We start from the raw sequence: 27,922 nt of genomic DNA, 5'->3' as shown, positions 1-27,922 counted from the left end.
TCGAATCTTGTATAGCAGAAAAGAAAAGACAGCTGGCTTGCAGCTGATTTCTGCTGCAGAGAGAGTTCCTTTTCTTTATGCTTTGGCAGGAGGAGCAGGCTCTGACTCAGTCGTCCACCATGAGCGGTGATGTCATTGCTCATAAGGAACACCTGTTCCACGTGTGCTGCACTCAAGACACAGGCCTAGCATTTATAAGAAGGGCAGACGCTCCTATCTGTCTTTCACACATGTATTCTAGGCAGAGGACCCTGCTGCGCATGGAATACGATAAAATTCTGCAAATGAGGATGGGTAAAGGAGCAGAATGATTCGGTGTTCTGAATCCAGCACAAGTCCCTCTGGAGAGGCAGCCTTTACTCCCAGGTGGCCAATTCACTCCTGACCTTAAGGCATTATCTTCTTTTTTTGACTGCAAACGGCTATACACATTTTGATTTGTGCTGCTACTATGCATTCTCTCTTATCCACAAATTCCCAGTTTGTCTAGCGACTTAAAATTTTTACACCACCGAGCCAGCTGTGGCTGTAATATATTGAATGTTGCAGCCCCTTGCCGTCATTTTGGAAGCAGATCAGTTTCCCCAAGGATGCAGCAACGAGGCAAAAATGCAGCTTGTCAGAGATTAAAGCAGCTTAATTCACACAGAGAAACAAAACTAGGTTTTTAGGTTATCATCCTCAATGACAAAGAGGGAGTCACTAGGAGTCCTTGGATCATTGTTAGCAGAGAGGCACTTTCACAACGGAAGCAAAAATGCTTTTTTCCTCTGCGAAAATGACTGGGAGAGCGCAAGATTTGTCAATACAATTCTGATGCAATGCATGGGCTAGTTTTGGAATGTAAGATGGTGTACAAAGGACAGTCTCACACCTGTTGCTCCACACACTCTTGCCCTGACACCCTCCACAATGCAGCCCTCAAACAGGAAATGGTCCCTTCCTGCTTTAAGGGGATGTAGTATGCTTGCATGTGCTGTTTATGCAGAGCCACATTGTGCCCTTCTGCAAGAGCCCTGCGTGGGCCAGCCTGCCAAGCGCCAGTGCTCAGAAACTGCTGGTTTGGTCACATCATGGCAACAGTGTCCCTTCTGGCATAGCAAGGCAACCGTTCACCTGGAGATGAGTGAGTAAAGAAAGGAAATCGGGAGTAGAACAGGGATGGGAAAGAGGCATGATCAGAGGTTCAAGGACATATTCCAGCCAGGCAAAAACACTTGGAGTGTAGACTGAAAGACTGTCAACAGGTGGAAAGGTTTGGAGGGCCACATTCATTCTCAGAGATTCCCCAGCTGCAGGGTAGAAGCCAAACCTGCTGCCTGCTGCAGATGAATGCAGCCATTTAAAAAAAGGGGTGGCTCTTTTCTAAAAGGCCCCATCCTGGGTTCCTTTCGTTGAGCATACTAGACGTGCTTAGATATTTGACTGAATACATGAAAGCTGAAAGCAGGGGTGCACAAGAGAGCCCTGTCCTCAATGTCTCTGCATGCATTGCACCGCCCGCCCCCAACCCTGGACCATCCCTGGGTTCGCTTGAACATAAAACCCTACATGCATTTGGGAATCCCAATAAAGCAAGAGTCCCCTCATTTCAGAGAAGTCTCGTGCTCAAGTGAACACAAAGAGGCCTTCCCCATGCAATGAATAGATTGGAGGTGGCTGGGGTGACTCACATCAGGACAGTTTTGTTTGCCCCACCCCCATGTGCCCCCCTGAAGCTGCCTACTGCAATTGCTGTAACGAATGTTGAGAACTGGCTTTTATAGGTAGTCCTGGGAAACATGAAACAAGAACCGTATTCAATCTTTGGTGGACATGTTCAACAACCCAGGGGTTTAGGCAGGCAGAGTTTGGGTTCATTTCAAATGTTACAGCCCAGATTGTAATACTGTTGGCCTTCTATCTGTTCCAGGGGGGCAGAAAGGGGAAATTATTCATAAGGAACTTGGGCAGAGATAGCAGGCAACTAGAAGACTGCAGACTTTACAATTAAGGACTGGATCACCAGGGTTTGGCAACTAGCCTTGAATTTAAAAAAAAACTTACCTGGCATTGCAGTGCTAAGTGAATAGTGACTAAGGGCCAATTTGTGGCTAAGTGGCTGCCTGTCATCATATACACAGACAAAAAGGATCTCTAAAACTGTTTGTACCACACAATGACTTTTGGGACTGGTTTATGCCTGCAAGCTAGATAAAGGCAGACTGACTTCTGGAATGATTGACCTCAATTCTGGGAGGAAGAGGAGAATCGACCCAGTACTTCAAAGTTCATTTTAATTGCTGGGGGTTATGTGCATAACAGTGTCAACATATTTTTAAATAAGAACCATGGCCATTTAATGCAAACAATCATGTGTGCACCTGACAGATACAGGCTACAGGAAGGCTGTGCCAGTTTCCTCTGCAGATTGCTGCTGCTGCACCAGTGGCACCTGCATTCTGGTGCTACAAAATACCCTTGTATGTAGACAAATTCATGGGGGTAAAGTCTATTTTGAACTGAGCTCAGAAATAAGACCCAATGGATATATTTTAGTACTGGTGAGGTATGTTCTCAGAGCCCGATGCAAGTTGACCCTCAAGGAATTGTCTTCTGAGCTAACTGCAGTTTCTGAGTATTCTTCAGGGGTAGCTTCTCGTTTGCATTGCAGTAGTCTAACCTGAATGTTACCAGGGCAACCGCAGCTACATCCACACACAAAAAGTCGGATCACCAGCCTCGGCTGGTAAAGGTGCTCTATGCCACTGTAGTCAGCTGGGCTTCTGGTGACAAAGCTGGATCCAAGAGCAGCACCAAACTGGGAACCTGAACCTTTAGAAGAGGGATTCTCAACACAGCACCCTTCAGATATGGGGGACTCCCACTCCCATCATCCTTGAACATTAACCATGTTGGCAGGGGCTTATTGTTTGCAGCGTCTGGAAGGTGCCACGCTACCTACTCTTGCTTTTGAGGGAATGCAATTGCCACTTCTCATTACAGAAAGAAGGAATCTATAAATTCTTGCTTAATAGCTACTGCTTGGAGAAGCCAAGTGTGAAATAGTTTTATTCTTGTGAATAAGGTTTTCTTACTTTTTGCAGTCCTTTACTCCTAAATGAAAGCTAGTTTTAAGAAACGAGGTGCAGAAGAATCCTGCTTTTTGTTACCAGGCCTGCCACTACAATTCAACATAAACCTTGGAAAAGGAGGCTATTGTTCTGCCCCAAGCAAAGGAAACCTTGTCAAGGCTTGTATCATCCATAAGTGCACAAGCTCTGAAACAATTAGACACATTCCTAATTATATCAGTTACCCATTCCTAGACAATAAAAAGAATTGGTTACAGATAGGATTGATGTTTAAATCTCTCTCCTGTAGGAGAGGTGAGTGTTTGGAAGCTAATCCCTGGCTGCAGGCCTCCCTCTGGTGGCTGCTTTGCAGGGAACACCCTGAAAGCACATGGTTTTTTCCCCACCATAATTATTAGGGAGCACTAGAGTAGGGGTGGGCAGAAGGTAAATTGGGATGTATTGGTAAGAGCTCTGGTGGTTTACTTCAAATCAATCACAGCTCTTACTAGTACACCCGCAATGTATCTGGCACAGGTTTCTGGCTCCCATGGGTCTAAAAATACCAACTAAAAAGATTCCCCCCTCCTGCCCGCCCCCAAATCTGAAATTGGTTCTTGTATCAATCACAAATTCATAGGATGACCAATTTGCACATAAAAATGCTGTATGTTGCCTACTCTGGCCTAAACGACCTGATTTGATACTTTAAATTAATGAAGTCTTCTAATATATCGGTCTTCAACTCGTGAGTCAGGTGGGACCCACTACTCCAAGGAGGGGGAATTGTGGCTCTCCTTTACCATGATGGCTGGGGCTGATAGGAGTTGGAATTCACAATATGCAGAAGGCCACAGATTCCAACCCCTGATCTACAGTTTGGATCCAAAGATAAACTTTAGGTATTCCCAAAAGTTGGAAAAAGTTTAGAAAAAAGCAACAAAAATCATCATCATCCACTGAATTTCATCTGAGGATCACAGGGTGGTTTGCAATATAAAAACATGAAAACACATAACATACAAATAAAACTTAGTAGAAAAACTATAATTATTTTTTTTTAAGAATCCCCGTTCCCTCCCCAATCTGTGTGTATTGTGAAGGGTGGGGAGGAATTGAAGTATTAAGGTCCCAGTGCTGCACACGCCTACTTGGGAGTAAGCCACGCAGGAGATATGAGTAGGTGTGAGCTTCTCTCTACACATCAGCAGGGTCCCAGGGTCTGCCGTGCTGTTTTGTCTCTCTCCCCTCCCTAGCTTGGTTCATACAAGGACGTAAAACCATCCTGTGACAAAGACTGTCATCACAAAGCAAATGAGAAACTGTATTCATTCAGGTTGGTGTTTATTTTTTGTAAGGACAGTCCAGGTTAGGATTAGCAATAAGGACATCATGCTAATGGGAGTGAAAAATTATTCTGAGAAGACACTATTTAAAGTAAGTTTCAATTCATTCTGGGGGGAAAAAATCTTTCTTCCTGTGAAGTTTCTCTTAAAAATCAGTGACAGTTATATTACTAAATATCAAAGTGAAAAGGATTTACAAATTTAGTTCTGCTTTTAAAATGGTTGCCATGCATACAGTTTTAACCAGAATTAACCAGCAATTTTACATCTAATATTCCAATATAATAATCCAACTTGCCATTTAAACCGAAGTGGAAAATAGTGATTGTAAATGAAAATGTACATTTTACTGCTGTGTGGAAACTGTGTTTAAGGTCTGCTGTATACAGTTTTTTGCACATGCTGCCTATAAGGCAGTTCAAACACCTGTAGATAACCGTTACACAAGTGAAAATGCTCTATGTAATATACTGTCATCTACTCTTCAGAAGCCAACGGGAAAATGGTTGTGTAAAAACACTTTCATTATAAAACAAAATGAACTTAAGTTAGATTGAGACAAGAAAACCTAGAGCCTGCAGACAACATACGATTTCTTCAAGTGTGTAAATAAAGAGGGAAGGCGCTCCTTAACGTGCTGTCCTCTGCTCTACAAATGGGAGGAAGTAGAGAAGCAAAGCTTCAAGGTATAAGGATTAGAGCCATCTGCAAGATAAAAGGGAAACTGTTAAGAATGTCATTTTCGATGGTTTTGTGCCTTATGTCAGCCTGTTTGTCTGAGAAAAGATATTTCTTTAAGCAAGTGTTTAACTACTGTGAAAAACTGCTACTAAAATACTAGAATCTATTTCCAGCATGCAAGTGCATAATGCATCAAAACTCAACCAAACCTTTCCCCTAGAAAGAAAACGCTGTCTTTCTAAGAAACCAGTTCCATGAAAACATGGCTTTATAGGGTGTTGTTCCCAGGGCTTCCATCACAGTTGCACTTCTGATGCAGAAGTATCACACAATCAGACCATTATCGTCTTGATGGGAAACACAGTTTTCTCCTAATACATCTATTGCTGTTGTGGTCACTGCATGGTATGTGGGTACACAAATTAACCAAGTTGCTATTGGAAAATACCTGTGACATCACTCACAAAGAATTACTACTAGATACGGAGCTTGTAAATCAAGGCCTCTGCTCTTACTTTCACTTTAGGGCAGAGAAAGTTACCAGTTACCATTTTACATGTTTTCTTCATTGTCCTTCACTGACAGAGGCCAGTGTTGCCCACAGCACCCCCAGACCATCATTCAAAACACACTGAACACCACTGGTGTACTGGATTGTTTTATTGCACACAGTTTTGGTATTATATTAGTGAGATGGCATATAAATATTTAAAACAAATCAATAAAACCCTTTAAGAAAGTTTCAATACAGTGACTTACTAGGGACTCTTATCTGGTAGTGATTAAGTACTGTAAGGGCTTCCACTGCATCTGTCTTGCATTCCCACTCCAACAGACCAGAAAGTGTTTTGGCTGAAGCTGTCAAAACAAGAGTTTAAAATGTTTGCTTCACACCACCATCGGTAAGTTAGGATTCTTTGAGCACTTAAATAAAGTCAAATATTCACTTACGCTTTGGATCAAATACTTTGTATTTGATAAAAGACAGAACTTCATGATCATCACACAGCTGGAACAACAAAGTGAAAATATGTTCATTAAACATCAACAATCTAATTCTAGAGGATGTCACTTCAAAGCCGCAGAAACTGGCGATTTCTGGGATAAGGAGGACACTTGGCACAAAATGGTTGATTAACTTACTTTTTAAGCATCTAAGTATCTAAGACAGCAGCAGGGAACCTCCAGCCTGCAGAGCTCATTAGGTCCAGCATGGACACCTCTCTAGTGCACCCAAGTGTTCTGATTTGAAGTGGTCTGCACGAAAATAGCTCGCTAAAACAAGAGGTTTTTTTCTTCCATTTTAGCAAGCAGTTTCAATATAAATGGTGTCATGCTACTGAAGCAAAGCACACTTCCACTGCCAATCAGCTGAATGGCAGTGGGAGAGCACCTTCAAAAGGAACTGCACCATGAGCGGAAAATGGTTTGCCTTTAAACCGCTTGCTAAAATGGTTTCCCCCTCCTTTTTAGCAGACGGCTACAATTCAAACCAGTCTATGATAAGGCAACAAGTCTCTTTGAAGGTGCATTCCAACCAGATTCAGCCAATCGGTGCTGGGAATTCACCTTAAAATGAGATTACTATAACTGTCCATCAGCTGATCAGTGGTTATAGCGATCCCCTTTTTACTTTGATAGGCATCACATGTCATATTATTAACTGGTGTGTGCTTCCGCCCACCTATCAAAACTGGCCTGTAGTGAGTGTAGCTGCAAGATCCAGCTCACTGGCCAGATCCAGTTCCCCATCCCTGATCTAAGATATAAAAAATGGAGTCTACTTTAAGGGGGTTAATAAATACTGACATCTGAAACCTAAATTACACTTTAACAGCTATGATTCCTGCAGCTACCTACCTTTACAAAGCTCTCTTCAGTCACACACAGTGGAACATTATAGTAATGCAACACACAGGATGGTGGCTGAATGATATTCTTGGAAGCTTGACCCGCACTGGTAAAGCGATTGTTCTTGCTCATTGCAAAGTCTTTATAACTGCTTGTCCCATCTTCCAGCTCGAATATCTGACTAGGAACAACTGAATGCTGCTTGGATACACTACAAATAAAGAGTACATATTTAAGAACATCTTTGGGGAGTGTAAAAAAAGGGGGGATCATTTTTATGGAATTCACAAAGCAAATTTCTTAACATACAAAATATGAACTCAAAAGTATAATCTACATTTCACTTGTATGTCTCACTTTAATGCCTGACATTTGTCAAGTTATTGAAGGATATCAAATATAGAAGTCTTTACATTAATGAAGTGTTATAACGAAGTTTACTCTTTGCATATAAGAATAGTATTCTTTAAAAAAAACCACTTTATTCAGAAGCACTTTTAGTATTAAACACTGCTAGACAACTTGCACATTCAAGATGTGCTTTAGCTTTAGTACTCAGATGAAATGCACACATACCAAACATTAAGTCTCTTCCCAAACAATTTGACGTTATTGAGATGCGTGACTGCTCTTTCAACAGCATATTCATCACCCATTTCCACTAAAGCTGTGCCTGGAATAGTCTTCATAAACTTCACCTGCAGGGTTGTTGGGTTTTTTTGGAAGAAAAGACAATACAGTTTAAAGGATGGTAACTTAGGACATTTTCCAATTTGGTTGGAATATGCGTAGCTCCGGTTTCTCTTCACAGTAATTGCTCATTATTCTTTTAAGTTTAAGAATGGCTGGGGAAACCCAGCCAGGTGGGCGGGGTATAAATAATAAAATTATATTATTTTTATTTTATTTTTATTATTATGTGCCTAGACTTTTTCTTTTACCTTTTCAATATTTCCGTACAAGCAGAACAAGTTGAAAACTCTTGAGCAGTTCATCTTTTGCTGGTGCAATCCACTAACCATGACAACTGAACCCGAGGGGTTCCCCCCATGCATGTAAGACGAGGAAGCCTGGGGAAGTGGGTAAGCCACAAGTTCTGGAGTATCCCGAGATGCCATTCGGTATCGGCTCGGTAATGGTAACAGTGGACCATGCGATCCTAAAGAGAAAGTACTGTCTAGTTAATTTGGCTGGGAAAAGTTTTATTTGATCTGATATGAAGATTAAAGCTCCCAAGTTTCAGAAGCTGCCAGTTTTACCCATCTTCCCCTCCCCCTTTCCCTCCCTTATGTCTCAACAAATGAAACTGATTTGTAAAAATGTTACATGGAAAAAAAATATAAATGAGAGAGAGACATTGCACACACTTTTGTAAATCAAGAAAATATTTAATAAAAAGAAGAAGAAGCTGCCGCCAGTTTTAGGTTTTGCTATAATGGGCTATGCAGATTTAGCATCCACTACTGAAACATTGTTTATCTAAACAAGAATGTTAACTCAAGCAAACAAAATATACCGTATTTTTCCATGTAGAAGATGTTTTTTGCTAAAGAAAAATTGTAGGCAAAAATTTGGGGTGGTCTTCTACACGGATAATAAATGCAGAGGGGGGCGGTCGGTTGATCAGTTGACTAACACAGGATAAACAGCTAAAGCCACAAGCCAGACTTAAGAATAAAGGACTCCACTGTTTTGATTTCAATGAGCTTCAGCACACCTAAGTGTTAGATGGTGGTCTAAGTGTGCTACTGCAAGTTTCAACCTCAGTCTTAGAAGTGATTTATGTGTGCAATATGAGAAGTATTAAGAAATGTTTCATTTTCAACTGTGACAAAGTTAACTGCAATTTACAAAAAAATCTTGTTTGTTCACAGAATGACAACTTGATTTATAGTAAGCTGTGTAAAAAAAAATGTACTGGCATTTTAAAATAAAAATGAGATCATGAAAAACTGGTCATAAATGGATGCACCATGTAGCCATAACAAAATGCAAACTCAATACATCTTTATACCTAAGTGCACTACGGCATGAGAAAGGCTCCCTATCCAATTCCCTTGTGGCCAACCTACTGAGGACCACATGCCAGTTATGGGCAGGGCCAGATGCAACAGTGGGTGGAGCAACAAATGTAAATTTTAACTCTGTACATTAGGCTTGTTTCTACACAGCCTCCCACACCTCTGTCAGCCCTCCAGCCAAGAAAGAGGCATCATCAGAGTTCAAGGACATATTCTAGCCAGATATAAACATGCAGGGTGCAAAGCAAAGCCAGTGAGGGGAGTGGCCGGGCCAGAGTTCTGGGGATAAATTAAACAGGCCTGGAGAGCCAAATCTGACCCCTGGGCATGGGGTTCCCCACCCTGCACTAAGGCAAAGCAAGCTGGTTCAGGTGGCACAATGAGGGCAGCTAGACAAATGTGGGAACTGGTGCCTGAATAGTGAAGCAAGACATGTACAACTGTATTGGCCTATTTTCCAACTTAACCCATAACAGGAAGCCATATAACTTACCATAGCCATCATGCCTAAAGGATGAAGGGTGTTCTCCCAAAATAGCTTGCCTCTGGCGGCCTTTCCCTCTATCTAAAGGGGGGAAAAGCATCATTAAACAAAAGCAACTCCTGCTTAAAGATAGTGGAACTTCACCAGTAAGGACAGAGGGGAGTATTTTCTGGTTAAGAACCCTGCTGGATCAGAGCAAAGGTCCAATAGTGGCCAGCCCGATACATCCACGTTACTTTTAAGATTTTCTTTGCATACTGTAAACTAACTGTTTTAAGTTGATTTGCTCCAGCACAAAACACAGTTGAAAGATACCAAAACTATTGTTCACTTGAGAATATTGTGTTTGAAAAGATTTGACATTTTAAACCTAAGAAGCCTGGACAATTCTCTTAACATCACACAATACCGCAGAGTACAAATTACCTATAACTCTCATAAAAACAAGTTCTAAATGCAGTACAATCAAAGGACAGTACCTGAATCACACTATTAGCTTCAACAGCAACACATTTTCAAAGTGGGCTTCTTTCAAGAAGTTTCAGCATAAGCCAACAAAAACCTGTATTACATGGTTTCATGATCAGTAAACAGAGAGTACCATATTTGTGTACATACATAATCATATCAACAACTTATGATCTGGGGAAGTGCTGTGAAGACTATACATTACTATACTACTAATACAGTCTATTGTATAATTGCAATACTGAAAAATTGCACTATTATAAGCACTTTTAACAAGGAAACATTCTTCCAACAAGCCGCATTTTATACAAGAATGTAAAGTTAACCAAGGGGTCAACAGTACTGGATAAAAGCAGTACACCAACCTAAAGTAATTATTTGCAATAATCAAGTAAAACTGCATTACAAGAACAAGCCACAGTTAGCTTTAACTTTTACTGCTCTTTTCATTAGACAATCTGAAGTTCCAATACTTCAACTGATTGTGCAATGGGAAATGAGAAATATCCAGCTGAAGTAGCAAACAGTTCTATCTCAGTGTGGATAATGCACAATATTTCAAGTTTGTTGCCAATGTTTGAAACTGCTAAAACAACCTAGGTTAAATCAAGGAATTAGTCGTATAATAATTTGATTTTGATAGTGGGAAAGAGAGATTGTGGCACCCAGAACACAAACCCATTACTAGAAAGCAACTTCCACAGATTTCAGCATGTGTTATCCGACCTGGAAGTGCTATTCATCTCACATATTAGCCATGTCATTCAGCCCTGAAGTTACATAAGACGACAGGATTTTTGTACAACGGAAGTAGCAAATATCAGCCACCAGAATTACATGTTTGAGTAAGATGCAATGGCAGTCTTCAGCTTGGGAAATGAAAAATTTCATTTCAAACTGCCAAGTTCTGAAGATCAGTGGGTACCCTTGAGCAAAACCAATCTTTTCCACCTGACATACCTAAAAGAAAAGTTTAGGATGCAAAATGTAAAATAAATTAATACAGCCATCAGTTTAAATCTCCTGCTTTAAATTTTAAACACTAAACTGGGGCAGTTTCCAGTCTGAAGAAACCAGAACCGAAGCCTGTTTTGTAAAGAACATTCTCCCTGAAGCCAGAATCTTGCAGACTGGTTGGCCGTGGGGAGAGGAACAGACAACAACCTAAGAGGAATGGTTTGAAGAATGCATGTAAAGCAGCCCATCACAAGGACACTTTTGTGTAGACCACTCGTGTAACAATGCCAAGAAACTCAGTGTGTACTACATCACAAGTTGACGAAGCTACTCATTCCTTATCAATCAGTATGCTGATCACAACACTAAAAGGAAATGTCTCAAGCATGCCCTGTGCTGCATTATTACGGCTATTGCTGATAACAGATTCTAAACATTGTTTAACTCTCAAAACTGCAATCCTGTTTGGAGAAAGGACTATCTGTATCTCTGTTCCCCTCCATCACTTCTTGTCTAGGACAAGGATGGGGTATCTATGGCCCACTGGATGTTGTTCAACTACAACTCCTATCTTCCCTGACTACTGGCAATGCTGCTGGTGGTTGATGGGACTTGGAGTCCAACACAATCTGGAGGACTACAGATTCCCTAGAAAATGAGCTATGAACAGTATACTCAGCTCTCTTTCTGCATGAAACTCTACTTGAGTACAAAATAAAAAGTATGCAAACGGGATATAAAGAGCCACACAACTTATTCCTTATGTCCTAGGGAATCTTACACAAATTCCCCCCCCCCCCCGCAAAAGAGGAGCCCCTCCAGTACATGGCAACCGAGAACACTTTCAAAAGCAGTTTGCAATAGGACATGGAATTTGCTGGTGAAATAAAATAAAAATCCCAATGAACATTGCCACATACTTGGAAGCACCTGCCTTGTTTTCTTCCAATATTTCTCATTTCACATCGTTTAATATTCTGGGGTAAGGCATTGTTCATAAATACTGTGTGAACTGCATGCCTGCCAGTTGCTTGAATAGTATCTATGTATTTCAGAAAATTAACACCTGAATTGCCCAAGGTAACTCAGTGACTTCCCAGTTTGGTAGTTTGGGGGAGGAGGAGTATGAGCTTTAATGTAACGTACTGCAGGTGGAGAATCTGCTAACCAATACTGCAGCCCCCTTATTAACCTTTTACAAACACTTAATTCCGCATGTCCAAGCCCTAACCTTTAAATAATACATTTTTACAAGCCAAAGCACTACCAGTAAAAACCACCTTTCAGCAATAATTAAAAGGAAAGTTGAAACCTTCACTATGTTTAAAATTTAGAAGATACTCTACCTTGGTAAGGTAAGTTCCCACCTCCATGTTATAAATGCCTAGATTTTCAAAAGGTACATTACAGCAAATTATACACAAATCATTCAGTTACAAAGAACATTTACAGAAGTCAAACTACATAGCTTTTTTTTTTTAACATTTCCATGCAGTTGTTATTCAAACTAGCCTTTGCAGTAAAAATGCTTAGACAAATTAGACCTTGTGTCAAATACTGGTGCTTGAGGGGACTTGACAGCATACAGCAAAATTTCAATTAATCTTTAAAGTAAGTGCAGTCCTTTAGAAAGCATTTACACTGGAAAACCTAACTTCAATTTTCTCTTACATATGAGAAAGAAAGTTACCGCAATGTACAGGAGAGAAACAAGAGTTTGGATCTTCCATTTTATGGTGTTTCATTCTACAATGGTAATTTTAAAGGGACATAAGACTGGAAACACATGCAAACTGGTTTAGAATGGGTACAGTCTACCATGGTATTTTCGTGCCATGCAAACCAGAAGTGCTGTAAGTGGTCCTCCTTGATATGCTTGTGGTGATGGTGCATGCAGTATGCAGTCAAGGTGAGTTGCAAGTCTGAGGTTTTTCAGAGGGCCTGTTGATGATGCCGATGTGGTGCATGATGAAGTGTAGAGTCAGCCTGCTGGAGTCCTCTATCCTTCTTAATGCCTTGTCCAACAAATGAGGAAAATCCTTCCCGTGGAGAAGCAGTGTGCAAGTTTGTAGTTTGTAAGGAAAGTCTGCATCAGTATCCTCTCCTCCAAAGAGTGAGAGCTGCTTGGAGAAATGCAAGTCCTTGTACTGCAAACATGCTTGCATGTGTGGGCTCCTTGTTAAATAGCTCAATAGGAACCAGCAGGGGGCAATAATGTTGAATTATTCTTTTCCAGGATTACAAGTCAGGATGCCTATTACAAGAGCTGCATCAGAAATACCTGGCTTGAAGTGACTAACACATTAGACAAGCTAACTGCATATATGTATATATTTAAATGCATATTTAGTACAATTACCAAAACACTTACCTCGTCTGCCCAGATATGGTTTAGTATAGTCCCAACTATCATTGTCATTTCGAATGACATTAAGCCGAGTTGGCTGTTAAAAGAGAAACAAACAGCAAGTCTTAATCACTGCTTTTCTCCCAAGAAACAGTTTAGAAGCTGAAGAAAGTATGATCATTACCCTTGCATATTCAATTTTTAGTGTACAACATCCTGCATATATATCTGCGCCGTTGAGTGCTGCTTTTGCCTTCTGAGCACAAAGAACGGATTCAAACTTGATTTATGTTAAGGGTTGTTATTTAAATCGGTGCCCCCCACCAAGAAAACAAGCAGCCACACGTTAATCTAATTTAGACCACAACACAGTAGATCTAGAAGTTGCTCAAGGCTCTTTAATTACACATGCAGAAACACCAATTTTATGTATGAGTCAATGACTAATACATGAAGGACATGAAATCAACAGCAACCCTATTGGTTTAAATAGCATATACGACCTTTTCAAATAAGTAATTTCCAAAATGTGTTCAACTTTAAAACAGGACTAGTATATGAGCAGTGTGCTTGCTATGAGCACTACATTAAAATCTTCACATTGTCAAATATGAACAGATATGGGGTGGAAAACCCGTGGCCCTCCAGCAAATGCTGGATTTCCTCTGGTCATTAACTGCTGTCAGCATGGCCAGTGATGGGGCATGACTGGAGCAGCACTCGAACACTATCTAGAGGATCACAAGCTCTCCACCCCCAGTTTAGGTACTAGTCTACACTGCCCTCACCATGGGATAGAAGCCAGAGGGTGGATGATATGCAGAGATGAGTTCACTAGTTCTCTAGCACAGTTGTTTGCCTGACAGGATTAACATGAGAGGAACACTTCCCCTTATTGAGGCCACTGTGAAATCCCTAGAACAAAATCTTCAGAAGCATATACACAAAGGTCACTGCAAAAAGGATATTCAACCATGGCTTGTATTCCGTTCCTCTTGAATATGACAATACGCTGTACTTTTCCCACAGGGTTGCACACTGTATACAAAACGTCCTACAGAAGAATGAGGGAAATATTCAGATACCGTATTTGAAGCTTTACTTGGCAAATGCTATTCAAAATGTTATTAGCACACAAGAACAAAATCCCCTCCTTTAAGCAGGTAAAGTTTGGACCTAATGGTTTTTTTTAGAGGATGTCACTTGTGAACTAAACATAAAGAAATTTATCCCAGTGACAGATATATAGCTACATAGAGAATGCAAGGATATGATAACTGTAAGAGAAAAGTAGAGAAACATTCTAGCTGTAGTTTATCATCAAAACAGTAAGCCTAAATTCGGTTTTATCTCTATGTGCTTCAAACAACTACTAAGATTGCCAAAGTTTTTGTGTCCTTAAATAATTTTTAACTTATACTATATACCATTTATAAATTGGGAATAAGCAGAATGAAAACAATGGGAAAGGCTCACTCAAAATTACCAGTGAACATAAGAATTTTACCAAAGTGCTAGGGTAATGCTATTCATTACACAAAGATAGTATGACTCTATGAATCATGGTACATACACAACTGCCCTATAGAATAATGCCTACATGTTTAAAAGAAGGGTGATCTGGGACAAGCTACAAATATACTAGTTTATAAAATATTGCATTGAGTTTTTGTCTTTGAATAATTTGACTAAATAAAAGACATTTTTAAAATACTATACTATAATTTAAAACTGTATCATATGATTTCCGTTAAGACAAGTACACTGGTACCTCGGGTTACATACACTTCAGGTTACAGACTCCGCTAACCCAGAAATAGTGTTTCAGGTTAAGAACTTTGCTTCAGGATGAGAACAGAAATTGTGCTCCGGTGGTGCGGCAGCAGCAAGAGGCCCCATTAGCTAAAGTGGTGCTTCAAGTTAAGAACAGTTTCAGGTTAAGTACGGACCTCCGGAACGAATTAAGTACTTATCCCGAGGTACCACTGTACAATTACAGTGTACAAATCAGGAACCAATGACAAGTAAAATCGGAATAATGTAAAGAAATGTAAGTGATTGGCAGTTCCAAGCAAAAACCTAAGTAGTGAGATGTTGCTGAATAGGAAGCAATTTCATTGTCTTCCTTTTTCCTTCCTATTACGGGCTGGTTGAGTACAAAAACATTCACCACAGACTTTAGATTAGGACCAAACAATTATCTAGCCAAAGTAACTCTTCTGCTGCACAGATCTCTGTTGAATGAAATAATATCCTCCCCAACTGTTTGTTTGCATGGAACAAATAAAGAATAACATGTACAGATCTGTGTGGATGCTTTCATTTGCATTATAAGATTGAAGTATATGACCTCGTTGACACTCAACAAAGCCAAACCATGGCTTAGCATGAGAATCTTAATCTCGGGGTCATGGGTTTGAGCCCTATGTTGGGCAAAAGTATCCTGCATTCCAGGGGTTGGACTAGATGACCCTTGTGGTCTCTTTCAACACTACGATTCTATGAACAAGCTAACATACAGACCCCTGTATAGAAGACTGTAGCCGCTTTGCTTCCCTTCTGGTTGTTGTTGTTCTGCTGCTGCTGAGTTGTTCAAACATGGGTTCATGGTTTAGTCTTCCCAGACAAGCTGCAACCTATAGAACAGTGCTTGGTTACAGCTTGTGGTTTGTCTAGGGAGCACTAAACTACAAGCCAAGGTTTGGATGACAGGATGAGCAAATCCATGGCATAGAGAAGAAGCAAAACAGCCACAGCCACAATCTCCTCTCTGGGAGTCTGCATATTTGCTCATACATGCTAAGCTGTGGTTCAGATTAACATTCAGTGCAAACAAGGGGTCTGAGAGTTTATCAGAGCAAGATATGAGACAGAAAGAAAACTCTTCGAAAGGAAAATATCATGCATTGAAGTCACTTAAAGTTATGCTTAAGATTAAGACATACCACTGTAATTGGATAAAGAGGGTTCTGAATTGATAAGAGCAGAACTTTGTTCCCACCCGAGGGGTCGTCTGTGTTTCCAGGACGGGTAATTCTTTTGCTTGTAGAGTAATTGAAAAATGCTTGTTGTCCAGCTATATATACCGGTTCATCTGCTGCAAATGTCACACATTTTTTGGCACTTTCAATATCCTCAAATTCTACCAAAGCCTGGCGTTTAAATGGCATCATCATCACATAGCTGCAGGAAAAACAATAACCGTTAATGTGTCATCATTTAAGGCCATCATTAAATCATTAAGTTACAACTGATCTTTAAAAACTTCACAATAACAATTACTATTGCAAACTCAAAGAAAATCTCCTACATTTCTTAAAATCCATGGAGGTTTGTTTGAAATCTACAGCACATGTGTCCATGTAACAATAGGCCAGGTTGGCAGCCAAGGTATATAAATATCTAATGTAGAAGTACAGAAATAAGAGTGTTCTCTTACCCAGCTTCCATATGGAGATGAGCACAATGATTTGCCTCAGAATTAACTTCTGAAGGATTTGGTAATTCCAAGGCTTGAGGCTTATGTTTCAATTTAGGAGTACTAGTACAGGCCTTGAAGAAGTCTTTTTTAAATGCGTTATGAATTTCATTTTGAGTCACTGAAGATATAATATATAGTAAACATACCATATGGTTCCAAATTTTTCAAGAGCCTCCACAAGATCTGCCTCTACAACTGATTCACAGAGCCCTCGGACATGGACCACAGGAGAAACAGAAACTTTGTGATGACTTCCACCAGCATCCTAGCAAAAGAGAGCAATAGACTTTATTTTTCCAATTTCAATATAAAAAAGTATTATAGATGGTTAACTGACAAAGTACTTTCAAGTTTATACTCGCCAAAATGTAACCCTATTCTAAACTAGAAACTGTAATTAGCATTAACTTTGCTTAATTTAACAAGCCAGCTTCAGAAACCATGACATGTTAACATAGTTAACGTTAACTATGTTACACCAGAAAACAGACTACAGCTAAAGGAAAGCAAAACTTTCCAAACTCCTCCATCCCAAGGCTCACCCCTGCTTATAGCACAAAACCACACGTTTTGGATAATGTGTCATAGGTAGTTTGCAAGTCCATGACTGTAAGGCTGTAAACCTATACCTTTAAGCCCTATCAAATTCAACAGGACTTTTGAATAGATATTTGTAGGGCTGAGCTGTAGGAGTCTGTGCTTTTCCAGATGAGGAAAAAGCCCTGAATTTTATTCTTAGTGCTTGAGTAGTACTGGTCAAGATCCAGTTCCCATAGTCCATCCTAGCATTCAAAACTCCCATTGTTCTAGGCACATTTTGCAGCAAGGAATTTCATTAGCACAAGCAGTTTCTGACCTCCAGGCACAGTACTGCCCCTAAGATTCAGATTAAAACTGCAGAGTGGAAGGAAAGGAGGACTTTTTTCTGCCTCTCCACATCCAGTCATACTCTGAAGACTGGAGAAGAGGCCCTCTTAAGAATATTAGGGGGCAGGTAGGGGAAACATGGCTGTGTTTTTTGCAGTCTTCAGACGAGGACTAGACCATGTGAAAAATGAATATAAGATTTTAGCTGCAGTTCATTCATTTTCAGCTTTGTGTTCTTGTTATTAAAAAAGCACACCTAAACATTCCGCTGTTGTGTCCGTAACCTAGGTTTAAGGTGTCATTTAGCTCATAGCGTTCATATCCCGGTTTCTAACACCGGTCCATCCCCATAACATGCATGGTTAAGTAGAACAGTATCAATACCGGAAGAGACGGCTTGCTTTTCCTTTTAAAGTACCAGAGAAGAGGTACGCTCCTGCTGAGGGAGAGGACATATGCTCTAAAGCAGTATGTATGTACAAAAAACCCCAAATTAAAATGGTAACATTGAAAGAGAGGGCAGGCATACCTAGTAAGTCTAATTTTGAAGGACTGCAAAATCTGCTCCACAAGTACTCACTAGAGTAGGAGGAAGAATCATTTTAAGCCTGAGGGTTGCATTCCCTAACTTTTGGTGACCACATATCTGCAGTGGGGAGAAGCAAAGCAGTGAATTGGGCCACCCCATTCGCCCTCTCTCTCTCACACCCACACACTAACAGAGCAATTATGCTTTAATAAGGATCCCCTTGGCTCCAATGGGTGAACTGCATTTGTTAGGGGAACTGCATGGCAGAGAGGGGAGGGTTAACCCTTCCATATCCAGGTATAAACTCACCCACCCCAAAAACCATATCTGAACAGCAATCAGGCTTAGAAAAAGGCTTCCATTGGTCCTTTCTGTAGATAACAATGGAAAACTCTTAACTTTCATTTCACAAGGAGTATTTTGAGTAACTGTCAAGTTCAGAATGACAGCAGTAGCAGCAAATAATTTTAATTCTGTACTTCTCAGACCAAGAAGGTATCCCAAAACATCCATCCAACATAAATCATTTTAAATTTGCCATCTCTCTCCACATCATAACCTGCTGATTTATCTGAAACACACTACATATTCTTGCATGCTACCCCATTCTCTGAGCAGTGTAAGATTCGAGGGGTTCCAGGGTTCATGTTTCTTTTGGAATGAGGGACAGCGGAGACTGAGGTGACTTTATGATATAGGGTTTATTAACACATATATACAATCTGAGATTTTATGTGATGGAGGGGTTCACAACATTAACACCCAAGAGGGTCTTGCTTCTTCCATAGCCACCACCTTGGATTCCAGGAGAAATCAGGCATGGCTCTCTCTCTCTCTCTCCTTTTGCAGCCTGCAGCTTTGCTTCCAGCTTCTAGCTCAAGTAACTCAACTCCCTACTCTGACCCTTTTTATTTTTTTTTTTTTTTTTTCATGTTTCATAAATTTACTTTCTTTTGGACCTCCCCACATCTTCCCAACATTGCATTCATTGTTCTAACCTGATCAGCAATTTGTTACCTTGTTTCATAACTTATTGTATCTTTGACTTTATTATGTTACCAATTTCGAAAGTTTGTAGTTTACTTTTGGTACCTTCACAATAAACATAATATATTGTTTCAAATTTGTTTCCTTTTCTTTTTTATCTAGGCTTATTTTAACCTTTGCTTAAATAGGTTGCGGAAGCGTGACGTTTCCTAATCATGCACAATCTTAACATTCAAACAACTTATAATATTTTTGCAAATAATCCTTGAATTTTTTCCAGTCCTCCTCTATTGTTTCTTCGGTCAGATCTCGAATTCTGCCAGTCATTTCTGCCAACTCCATGTAGTCCAACAACTGTGTCTGCCAGTCCTCCAGTGTGGGTAAATCTGGTGTCTTCCAGTACTTTGCGATAAGAATCCTTGCTGCTGTTGTCGCATACATAAACAGAGTTCTGTCCTTCTTTAGCACCTTCCGGTCCACCATGCCCAGCAGAAAGGCCTCTGGTTTCTTGAGAAAGGTATATTTAAATACCTTTTTCAACTCATTGTATATCATTTCCCAGAAGGCCTTTACTTTCGGGCAGGTCCACCAGAGGTGAAAGAATGTCCCTTCTTCCTCCTTACATTTCCAACACTTATTATCAGACAGGTGGTATATTTTAGCCAACTTGACTGGGGTCATGTACCACCGGTATACCATTTTCATAATGTTCTCTTTCAAGGCACTACATGCCGTAAATTTCATACCGGTGTTCCATAACCTTTCCCAGTCCTCAGACATAATGTTATGTCCTACATCCTGTGCCCATTTTATCATAGCCGATTTAACTGTCTCATCCTGTGTATTCCATTTAAGCAGCAAGTTATACATTCTCGAAAGTACCTTAGTTTTGGGTTCTAATAACTCCGTCTCTAGTTTCGATTTCTCCACCTGGAAACCAACTTTTTTATCCATTTTGAAAACCTCTTGCATTTGAGCATAATGTAGCCAGTCTCGCACCTTATTTTTTAATTTGTCTTGGCTTTGGAGCTTCCAGTTGTCTCCAACTCTTTCAATTAATTCCCAATATTTTGGCCAGTAGGCCTCCATATTGGGCCTTTTTTTGGAAACTTTGGCTTCCACTGGTGATAACCACCTCGGGGTTTTACTTTCTAGTAAATCCTTGTACTTCATCCATACAGCAAATATTGATTTTCTGACAATATGGTTTTTGAACAATTTATGAACCTTTGCCTTGTCATACCACAAGTATGCATGCCAACCATAAACATTGTCAAACCCTTCCAGGTCTAGGACATCAGTGTTTTCCAACAAGAACCAATCCTTCAACCAGCAGAAGGCTGCAGCTTCATAGTACAACCTTAAATCCGGCAGGGCAAACCCCCCTCTTTCTTTTGAATCAGTTAGTATTTTAAATTTTATTCGGGGCTTTTTGCCCTGCCAGACAAACTTAGATATATCCTTCTGCCACTTTCCAAAACATTCCATTCTGTCCACGACCTGTAGGGTTTGAAATAAAAATAACATTTTTGGCAAAACACACATCTTTATAGCTGCGATTCGGCCTGACAAGGTAAGTTTCAATCTTGCCCATATATCCAAATCCTTTTTGATTTCCAACCAGCATTTTTCATAATTATCTTTAAATAAATTTAAATTTTTGGTGGACAAAAATACCCCCAGGTACTTCACTTTTTTCACCACACTTAACTCTGTTTCTTTCTGGTACCCCTCTGTCTCTGTAGGTGTCAGATTTTTAACCAAAACCTTGGTTTTTTGTCTATTAAGCTTGAATCCCGCCACCCGACCAAACTCCGAGATAAGTTCAAGAACTTTTTTTGTGCTAGATTCTGGCTCCTGTAATGTCAAGACTAGGTCATCTGCGAAAGCTTTCAATTTGTATTGTTTCGCTCCGACCACTATACCCTGCACCAACCGGTCCTCTCTGATCATATTCAGCAATACCTCCAGGACAGAAATAAATAACAGAGGAGATAGGGGGCACCCCTGTCGTGTCCCTTTTTCAATTTTGAGTTCCTCCGACACCACATTATTCACTATCAGTTTGGCTTTTTGTTCTGAGTAGATTGCTTCTACTCCATTTTCAAACCCCCTTCCCACTCCCATCCCTTTCAGGTTTTTCTTCATAAACCTCCAAGAAATGTTGTCAAATGCTTTCTCCGCATCAATAAAAATTAAAACGGCCCTTGTGTTCCTAATTCTCAAAAGCTCCAATATGTCAATAATGTTTCTGGTATTGTCCGACATATGTCTGCCAGGGAGAAAACCTGCTTGGTCCTTATGAATTACTTCATTTAATACTTTTTTAAATCTATTTGCTAAAATGTCTGCAAATATTTTGTAATCCACATTCAGGAGTGAGATGGGACGATAGTTCTTAAGCTGGGTCTTTTCCATCTCCGACTTTGGAATCAATGTGATGAATGCTTCTTTCCACGTTTCCGGTGCCCTCTTCCCCTCCATAATCTGGTTGCAAACCTCCAATAATGGTTGTATCAAAAAGTCCTTCAAAGTCTTATAATATTTGGAGGTGAGCCCGTCCGGGCCTGGAGATTTGCCGAGTTGCATATTTCGAATGGCACCTTCAATTTCCTGTTGGGTTATTTTACTGTTGAGAATTACTCTTTGGTCTTGGCTTATTTTAGTTAGACCATTTGTTCTCAAAAATTGGTCTATTTCCAATTCTTGCTGAGGCCCCTGTGCATAAAGATCTTTAAAGTATCTGTGGAAGCACTTCCTTATTTCTTCTGGTTTCTGCACTATTTTTCCTTGAATCTCTAAATTTGTAACTGTATTTAACTTTTGTCTTTTTTTCAACTGCCAAGCTAACAATTTTCCACATTTATTTGCTGATTCAAACGATCTCTGTTTCATTTGTTTAATTTTCCATTCAATTTCTTGATTAATCAATTTCGAATATTGTGCTTGGTGGAATTTGATTTCTCTTAATACCTCTTTTGATTTTGGTTTGGTCCTCAGCTTTTTCTCTCCTTCACTTATTTTCTCTAAGATTTTTTCCTTTTTTCCATTCCAAAATTTTCTTTTTATTGTGTTCTGTTGTATCAGAAACCCTCTCATTACAGCTTTACTTGCGTCCCAGACTGTTCTCTTCTCGACCGTAGTGTTCAAATTTATTTCAAAATAGTCCTTTAAAGTTTTTTGGGCCTTCTTAACGATCTCTTGATCTCTTAGCAAGGTGTCATTCATCCTCCATCTAAAGGATCCGGTTGGGGTAAGTCTCAATTCCATTTTTAAGGCATTATGGTCGGAGCAGGTTTTTGGGCAGATTTCCACCTTTCTTGTTTTGGGTGCCAGCCCTCTAGATATCCAAATTTGGTCGATTCGTGTCCATGACAAATGGGCCTCAGAAAAGAAGGTTCCTTCTTTACCCAAGGGGTTCCTTGTCCTCCAAATGTCAATCAAATCCATATTGTCTGTCATTTCAAAAAACGTTTTGGGGAGTCTGCCGTCTGTTGTTAAATTTTGATTTTGGGATTTATCCATATTTGTTGAGACCACCCCATTCATGTCTCCCATCACGATAATATTAGAATAGTCCAGGTAGTCGAGCAGTGTCTCATGCAGCTTCTTATAAAATTCTGATTTTCCATCATTTGGTGCATAAATTCCTAGTATCAGAATCTTCTCCCCTTGTGTTTGAATTTCAATTGCGAGAATTCTTCCATGGTCATCTTTAAATAAGAATTTTGGTGTCAGATTCTCCTTTGCATATATTACAACGCCTCTCTTTTTAACTTTGTCTGATGAGATAAATTCTTGGCCTAATCTTTTATTGATTAATACTTTCCTGTGGAGCCTGGTCACATGTGTTTCTTGAAGACATATTAAGTCCAATTGTTCTTTTTTTAGGATATGAAATATCCTCCTTCTTTTTTCCGGAGAATTCCCGCCATTTATGTTCCAACTAAGTAGCTGCAGGGACATCCTGTTCTAGTTGAGATGTTCTTAAGATGAGGTGTCTTCCTTTTGCTCCAATCCCGAGGGGGCAGGCGTTGGCCCGCTTCCAGGCAGAATTGATGTTGGTAAAGGTGGAAGCCAATCTGCTCCTTTTTGGAGATCTTCACCGTGATCGTGAAGGAACTTTTGGTTGTCTTCAGGTGTTCTAATTTTAACCTTCCTTTCTTTGTATGTAAAGGATAATCCTTGTGGGAACTCCCACCTGTAGGGAATTGCGTTGTGTCTCAGTAATTTTGCTAGTTCTGTATAGGTGGCTCTAAGGTCCAACAGCTGTCTTGGGATATCTCTATAAATTTCCACCCTTTTGTCTTGTATTTGAATTGCTTTTTTGAAATGAAGGCCTAGGATCTTGTCTCTCTCTTCCCTTGATCTTAGAATTATTAAACAGTCCCTGGATCTGTCTTTCCTTACCAGTCTTCCCAATCTGTATGCCGAGACAATTTTAAAGTCTGTATCTTCTGTTATGCCCCAGAACTTTGAAAATTCTTGTGTCAGATATCCAATCAAGTCTCCTTGCTCAAGTTCTGGAATGCCTCTCAATTTGATGTTGTTCTCGCGATTTTTCAATTCCACCATTGACAGGTAGGTTTGTTGTTCACCCACCTGTTTGTGCAGAGGCTTGACTTCTCCTTTTATTTCTTCAACTTCTTTTTGTAAGGCTCCCACTTTTTGAATTGCTTCTCCAGCTAGTTCACGGTTTTCCGCTGTTGGTCCTTGCAGGTTCTCTATTGCTTGCGTATGCTGGGAAACTTGATCAGTCAATTTTTGTATCGAAGAAGTCGCTTTGTCTATTTTCAGAGACTGGTCATCCACCTTCTGGTTTAAGCTTGATAACTGCTCCAATATTTGTTTTAATAGTGTGTCTGACCCACCTGCTGCCATATCTTCCTCAGTGGGCTTCTCTGTTATTTCAGCTTGCTCCCTCTGTGTCACCAGTACAGCTGGAACCGACGATCGGCGTCCTTGGGTCAGTGTTGTTTGTACAAATTGTCCTGGTTTTCTTTCCTTTTCCTTTTCTTTTTCCTTGGCCTCTTTAGTTTCCTTAGCTTTAGATGCTCTTGTTCTCCCTGCACCACTCATTACACATCTGTCAGTGTTCAAGGTCAAATTGTCTATTGTTCCATGGGAAAGACAGAACCAGTTATAAACAATCAGTAGAATGAAAGCCAAAACAAAGATCAGTTCCCAGGATTTTATAATCCGAAAGCCCTGTAGGGGGAGTGCCACCAAGTTTCAAAGACAAAGAAGGAAGTATTCCGCCATTAAAATTCCAAGTTGTTTCTGCTCAATAAATCCAATAATCCAACAGTCCCTTCACCGGCCAAAAAAATTCCCCAAAGCACCTCTTAAAGTTCAGCAAAGTTCCATCAACGGTGCTTGCAACAAAGTCTCATACAGTCTTTTCTGCTCAAATGTATCAGTTGCACTCCAAAAAAGTTTTTTGCAACTGTTTCTGCAGTTATTGCAACCTCTCTCCCCGGCAGTCCGACGTCTGACTCTTTAGAAGTACAAACCAAAAGAGGCAGGAAATAGGAGGAAAGTCCACATTTACAGCCTAATTTAGTCAATATCCATTCCTTCCTTCCGTAAAATAAAGAATAGATCTAATAGCGCAAGAAAGTTAAAACTTCCCAAAGTCCCGTTTCAAGCGCTTCCGCTTCTTAAGACTTTGCTTTGATCTTGTCAGCAATGTCGGGAGACGGACTTCCCTTTTCTCATCTCCCGATTTCAGCCAAATCCAACAAATTCTTTTACCAAATTTAAATCCCTTTACTCACGGGTATGTTGCTTGCAGTTTAGTGTTGATTTTAGGAAGAAAGGTCAGCGCTCATCTGCAACAGCCGCGCGGCTTCACTTCCGCGGAAAGAGCGATGAACTCACAGCACCGCTACCCCTCCTTCACTCCGGGTCTCCTTACGGGGTCCCTTCTGTGTTTTCAGGGCAGCTTCTGGTGCCCGCCGAGTCCCACGGCCACGGGCTCACTCTACCCGTGGTTTATCTTAATGGGTCGTCGCTATGCCGCAGCGAACGACCCTTTTCCGCGGAGCCCCTCTTCAGAGAACGAAGAGGACCGCCATTACAGTTTCGCGCCGCCTCCGGAAGTCCCTGACCCTTTTTATTTTTAACTAACAGGCAGTTGAGGGAGGGAGGCCTACCTATTTGTCCTCTGACACAGAGCCACTCCCTTTGTTACCTTAAGGACCCATACTTAGAGGGCTACTACCAGGCTGGCCTGGATATTCCAGCAAATGAATGTACTGGATACAGGAATTAGAAGAGGGGCTCAAGCATACAGCCTACTTCTCCCACCCCAAACTCATAACAATATAAAATTAAAATGCTAGTACTGTATTCTCTTTTCTTGTTCATGAATTTTCCTATAAGCATGGACTCTAACCCAGGCAGATGTCATATAGACCACAAGAGGCACACTTTCCAATGAAATAACACTGCATCATAATGGCCAGGGCTCTATAGCAAACAAACTAAGCAGAATGATCATAATCAAGCCTTAGCTTCCCGAACAAGACAGCACAAATCTCAGGAGCTGAAAATAACTAATCAATAGTGAAATATGCAATGCCGTCTGAATTTCTAAAATTAAATACTCATAACAACAATTTTATTTATATGTAACAGATGCCAACCAAACCTTTTGTAAAAATATGGACAGTAGGGGGAAGGAAGTAGAGCCTTGATGTTTTTATGAAGGGAGCTCTTGGATCTTGTAATATGTAACAAAATTCTATTAACATCTTTCTTAAACCCCAATTATAGTGCAAAACTGAACTGTCCCAATCTGAGATAAACTTGGCAAATGTTTTTGCATGATCTTAGCGAGACAGAATATGAACAAAATGGGAATGGCAATATGTAGTGAAACAGCTTCAGAGATCAGCTGACTTTGTAGCATGAAGTAGAATAAACTTATAAAGAAAAAATATTTCCATCTAACATACTGCAAAGGGAGGTTGTAATGATAAATGAAAAAGTACCTTGTGTACTAGCAGCTATAATAGCACTACGTTTTTCAATACATGCGTCTACTTGCTTTAGGCTTTGAAGACTGAAAATTCCACACTTAGTTTTACTAATAACAGTACAATAACGGATTTTTATAGTAACAGTACAAATGTTCAAAACGGAGAAATTTATTTGTGCTGCCTTGGTTGTACATGGGGAAATGGGAGTTTAAATTTGGATGTGAAGAATTCAGACCATAACAGACATCAAATACGTGCCCAACAAATTGGATTATTTCAATGTTATTTATCAGTTAATAAAAATGTGCTGATCCAAATGCAATTATCCTGCCCCTAACAGAGGTTTATCCTACAATACTGGATTTCCCCCTAAAGATACAGGTCCAGTCTGTTCTTAAGAATGTCCAAGCTTCCACAATCTCTGTAGGTTTATTTGTTCCAACTGCTGATCAACTGTTTAATAAAGGACAAAAGCCCCCTGGCTCTTTTCTCTGTAGTGTAGTTCCTTTGCTTGACGGGTATGACGCACACACAGAGAGAACAAATACATTGCCTGCCAAACGCTGCAGGGCTCCCTATGAAAAAAAAGCCATGGACGCCAGAGCCCCTCCAATGAAACATACTATTCTTTATTGCAAGGAAAGGACACAGATGGTCATCATTCCCCGCACCCTGTGCACACAGCTTACTTATCTCATTAAGGAATGAAAACGTGAATATGTACACATATAGAGGAAAGGAGGCTGCAATACTCAGTTTCCACCCACAATTCTCTCTCCCCGCATTTCGGGGGGGGGGGTGTAAGCCGAAGTTATAAATACAACCCAATTCAGGGATGTAAGAACAAACTGCCTTCAGAAAAGTAAACAATGGAAAACACACCTCCCTCTCCCCCTCTCCCCGTTGTTTTATTAGAGGAAGCCAAGAGAATTATTTTTTTGCCTCCCGCACAATAAATCCTTTGATGGACAAAAGCGGAACTACGCATCCTCAGTCGGCTTGTGGCAAACCCCACTATGTATCCAAGGAAGGGGTCTCTCCGGCTCATTAAATCTTCTTCTTCCACAAGTTGACATTGAAAAAAACAACACAAAACTGTCGCACCTTAAAATGTCGTTTACCATAACAGACTAATCCTTCTGGAACATGCCCAGTTCTCTTCTCACATGCACGCCTATTATTATTATTCATTTTTTACACCGCCGTTCATCCCAGGATCTCAAGGAGGTTAATTATATGAAAACACGAAAATGCGTAAGGCTAATAAGGAACAAAACTTAGTAGAAAAACTTGGGATTCTCCTTTTAATGATTTTTTTGTATAAAAACCCTCTTCAATTTGCGGGTATAAGCATTACGCTCTCGGCGCTACACATGCCTACTTGGGAGTAAGGCGCGCAGGAGATATACTCCCGAGTAGGCGCACCTCGGCTCGAGCTGACGCGGGTCTCCTCCACCCGCCGTTCGCTCCCAGCGCGTTGGACTATAAGCGGCCGGCCCTGCTTACCCCTCCGGAGAAGCCCCCGGCGCGAGGGGCGGCCTTCTCCCTGCGGCTCTCGCCCTCCTCAGCCCCGTACTCGATTTCGCCCTCCTCGGCGGCGGCGCTGGGCTTCAGCCGCTTGGCCTGGCTCTCGTAGGCGCCGTCCTCCTCCTCCTCGTACTGCTCCCCAGAAGACGGCGAGGACATGGCGGCGGCAAAGTGGAGGTGAGGGAGGATACGGGACCCTCGGGGCTCCGCAAGTGGCGCGCAAAGACAGGCGAAGAGGCCGACGGAACAGGCCCGCACCGGTGATGCTCGCGAGCGATTCTCCTCACAGAAGACCGCTGCTATAACGCACGCAAAGGGGCGGGGAGCGGAGGGCGGGAAG

The 27,922-nt window shown here is 40.7% G+C and overlaps 1 protein-coding gene and 1 long non-coding RNA gene across 2 annotated transcripts in view; one reads left to right on the top strand and one right to left on the bottom strand.

Annotated features, from left to right (window-relative positions):
- The first annotated feature begins 5 nt into the window (after positions 1 to 5).
- LOC310702937 overlaps positions 6 to 27,922 on the top strand; it is a 35,583-nt gene continuing 7,666 nt past the window's right edge. The window contains exon 1 of the long non-coding RNA XR_014523813.1: positions 6 to 4,457. This is a non-coding gene — a long non-coding RNA (uncharacterized lncRNA). The remainder of the gene's footprint in view (positions 4,458 to 27,922) is intronic.
- On the bottom strand, positions 4,381 to 27,922 carry LOC310702629 (heterogeneous nuclear ribonucleoprotein L-like). Its single transcript, XM_083494504.1, has 13 exons — positions 27,562 to 27,922; positions 16,836 to 16,954; positions 16,154 to 16,391; positions 14,178 to 14,262; positions 13,393 to 13,490; positions 13,233 to 13,305; positions 9,446 to 9,517; positions 7,873 to 8,090; positions 7,508 to 7,629; positions 6,941 to 7,142; positions 6,032 to 6,089; positions 5,840 to 5,938; positions 4,381 to 5,104 (listed from the first exon to the last, which is right to left on the bottom strand). The coding sequence occupies exons 1-13, from the start codon at positions 27,739 to 27,741 to the stop codon at positions 5,049 to 5,051; spliced, it is 1,620 nt and encodes a 539-aa protein (XP_083350630.1). The 5' UTR covers positions 27,742 to 27,922; the 3' UTR covers positions 4,381 to 5,048.

This window comes from Podarcis liolepis (genome assembly GCF_965112155.1).
Source record: "Podarcis liolepis genome assembly, chromosome: 3".
Taxonomy (NCBI): Eukaryota; Metazoa; Chordata; class Lepidosauria; order Squamata; family Lacertidae; genus Podarcis; species Podarcis liolepis.
Note: the sequence above shows the minus strand (reverse complement) of the source record. Positions and strands in the feature narration are given on the sequence as shown.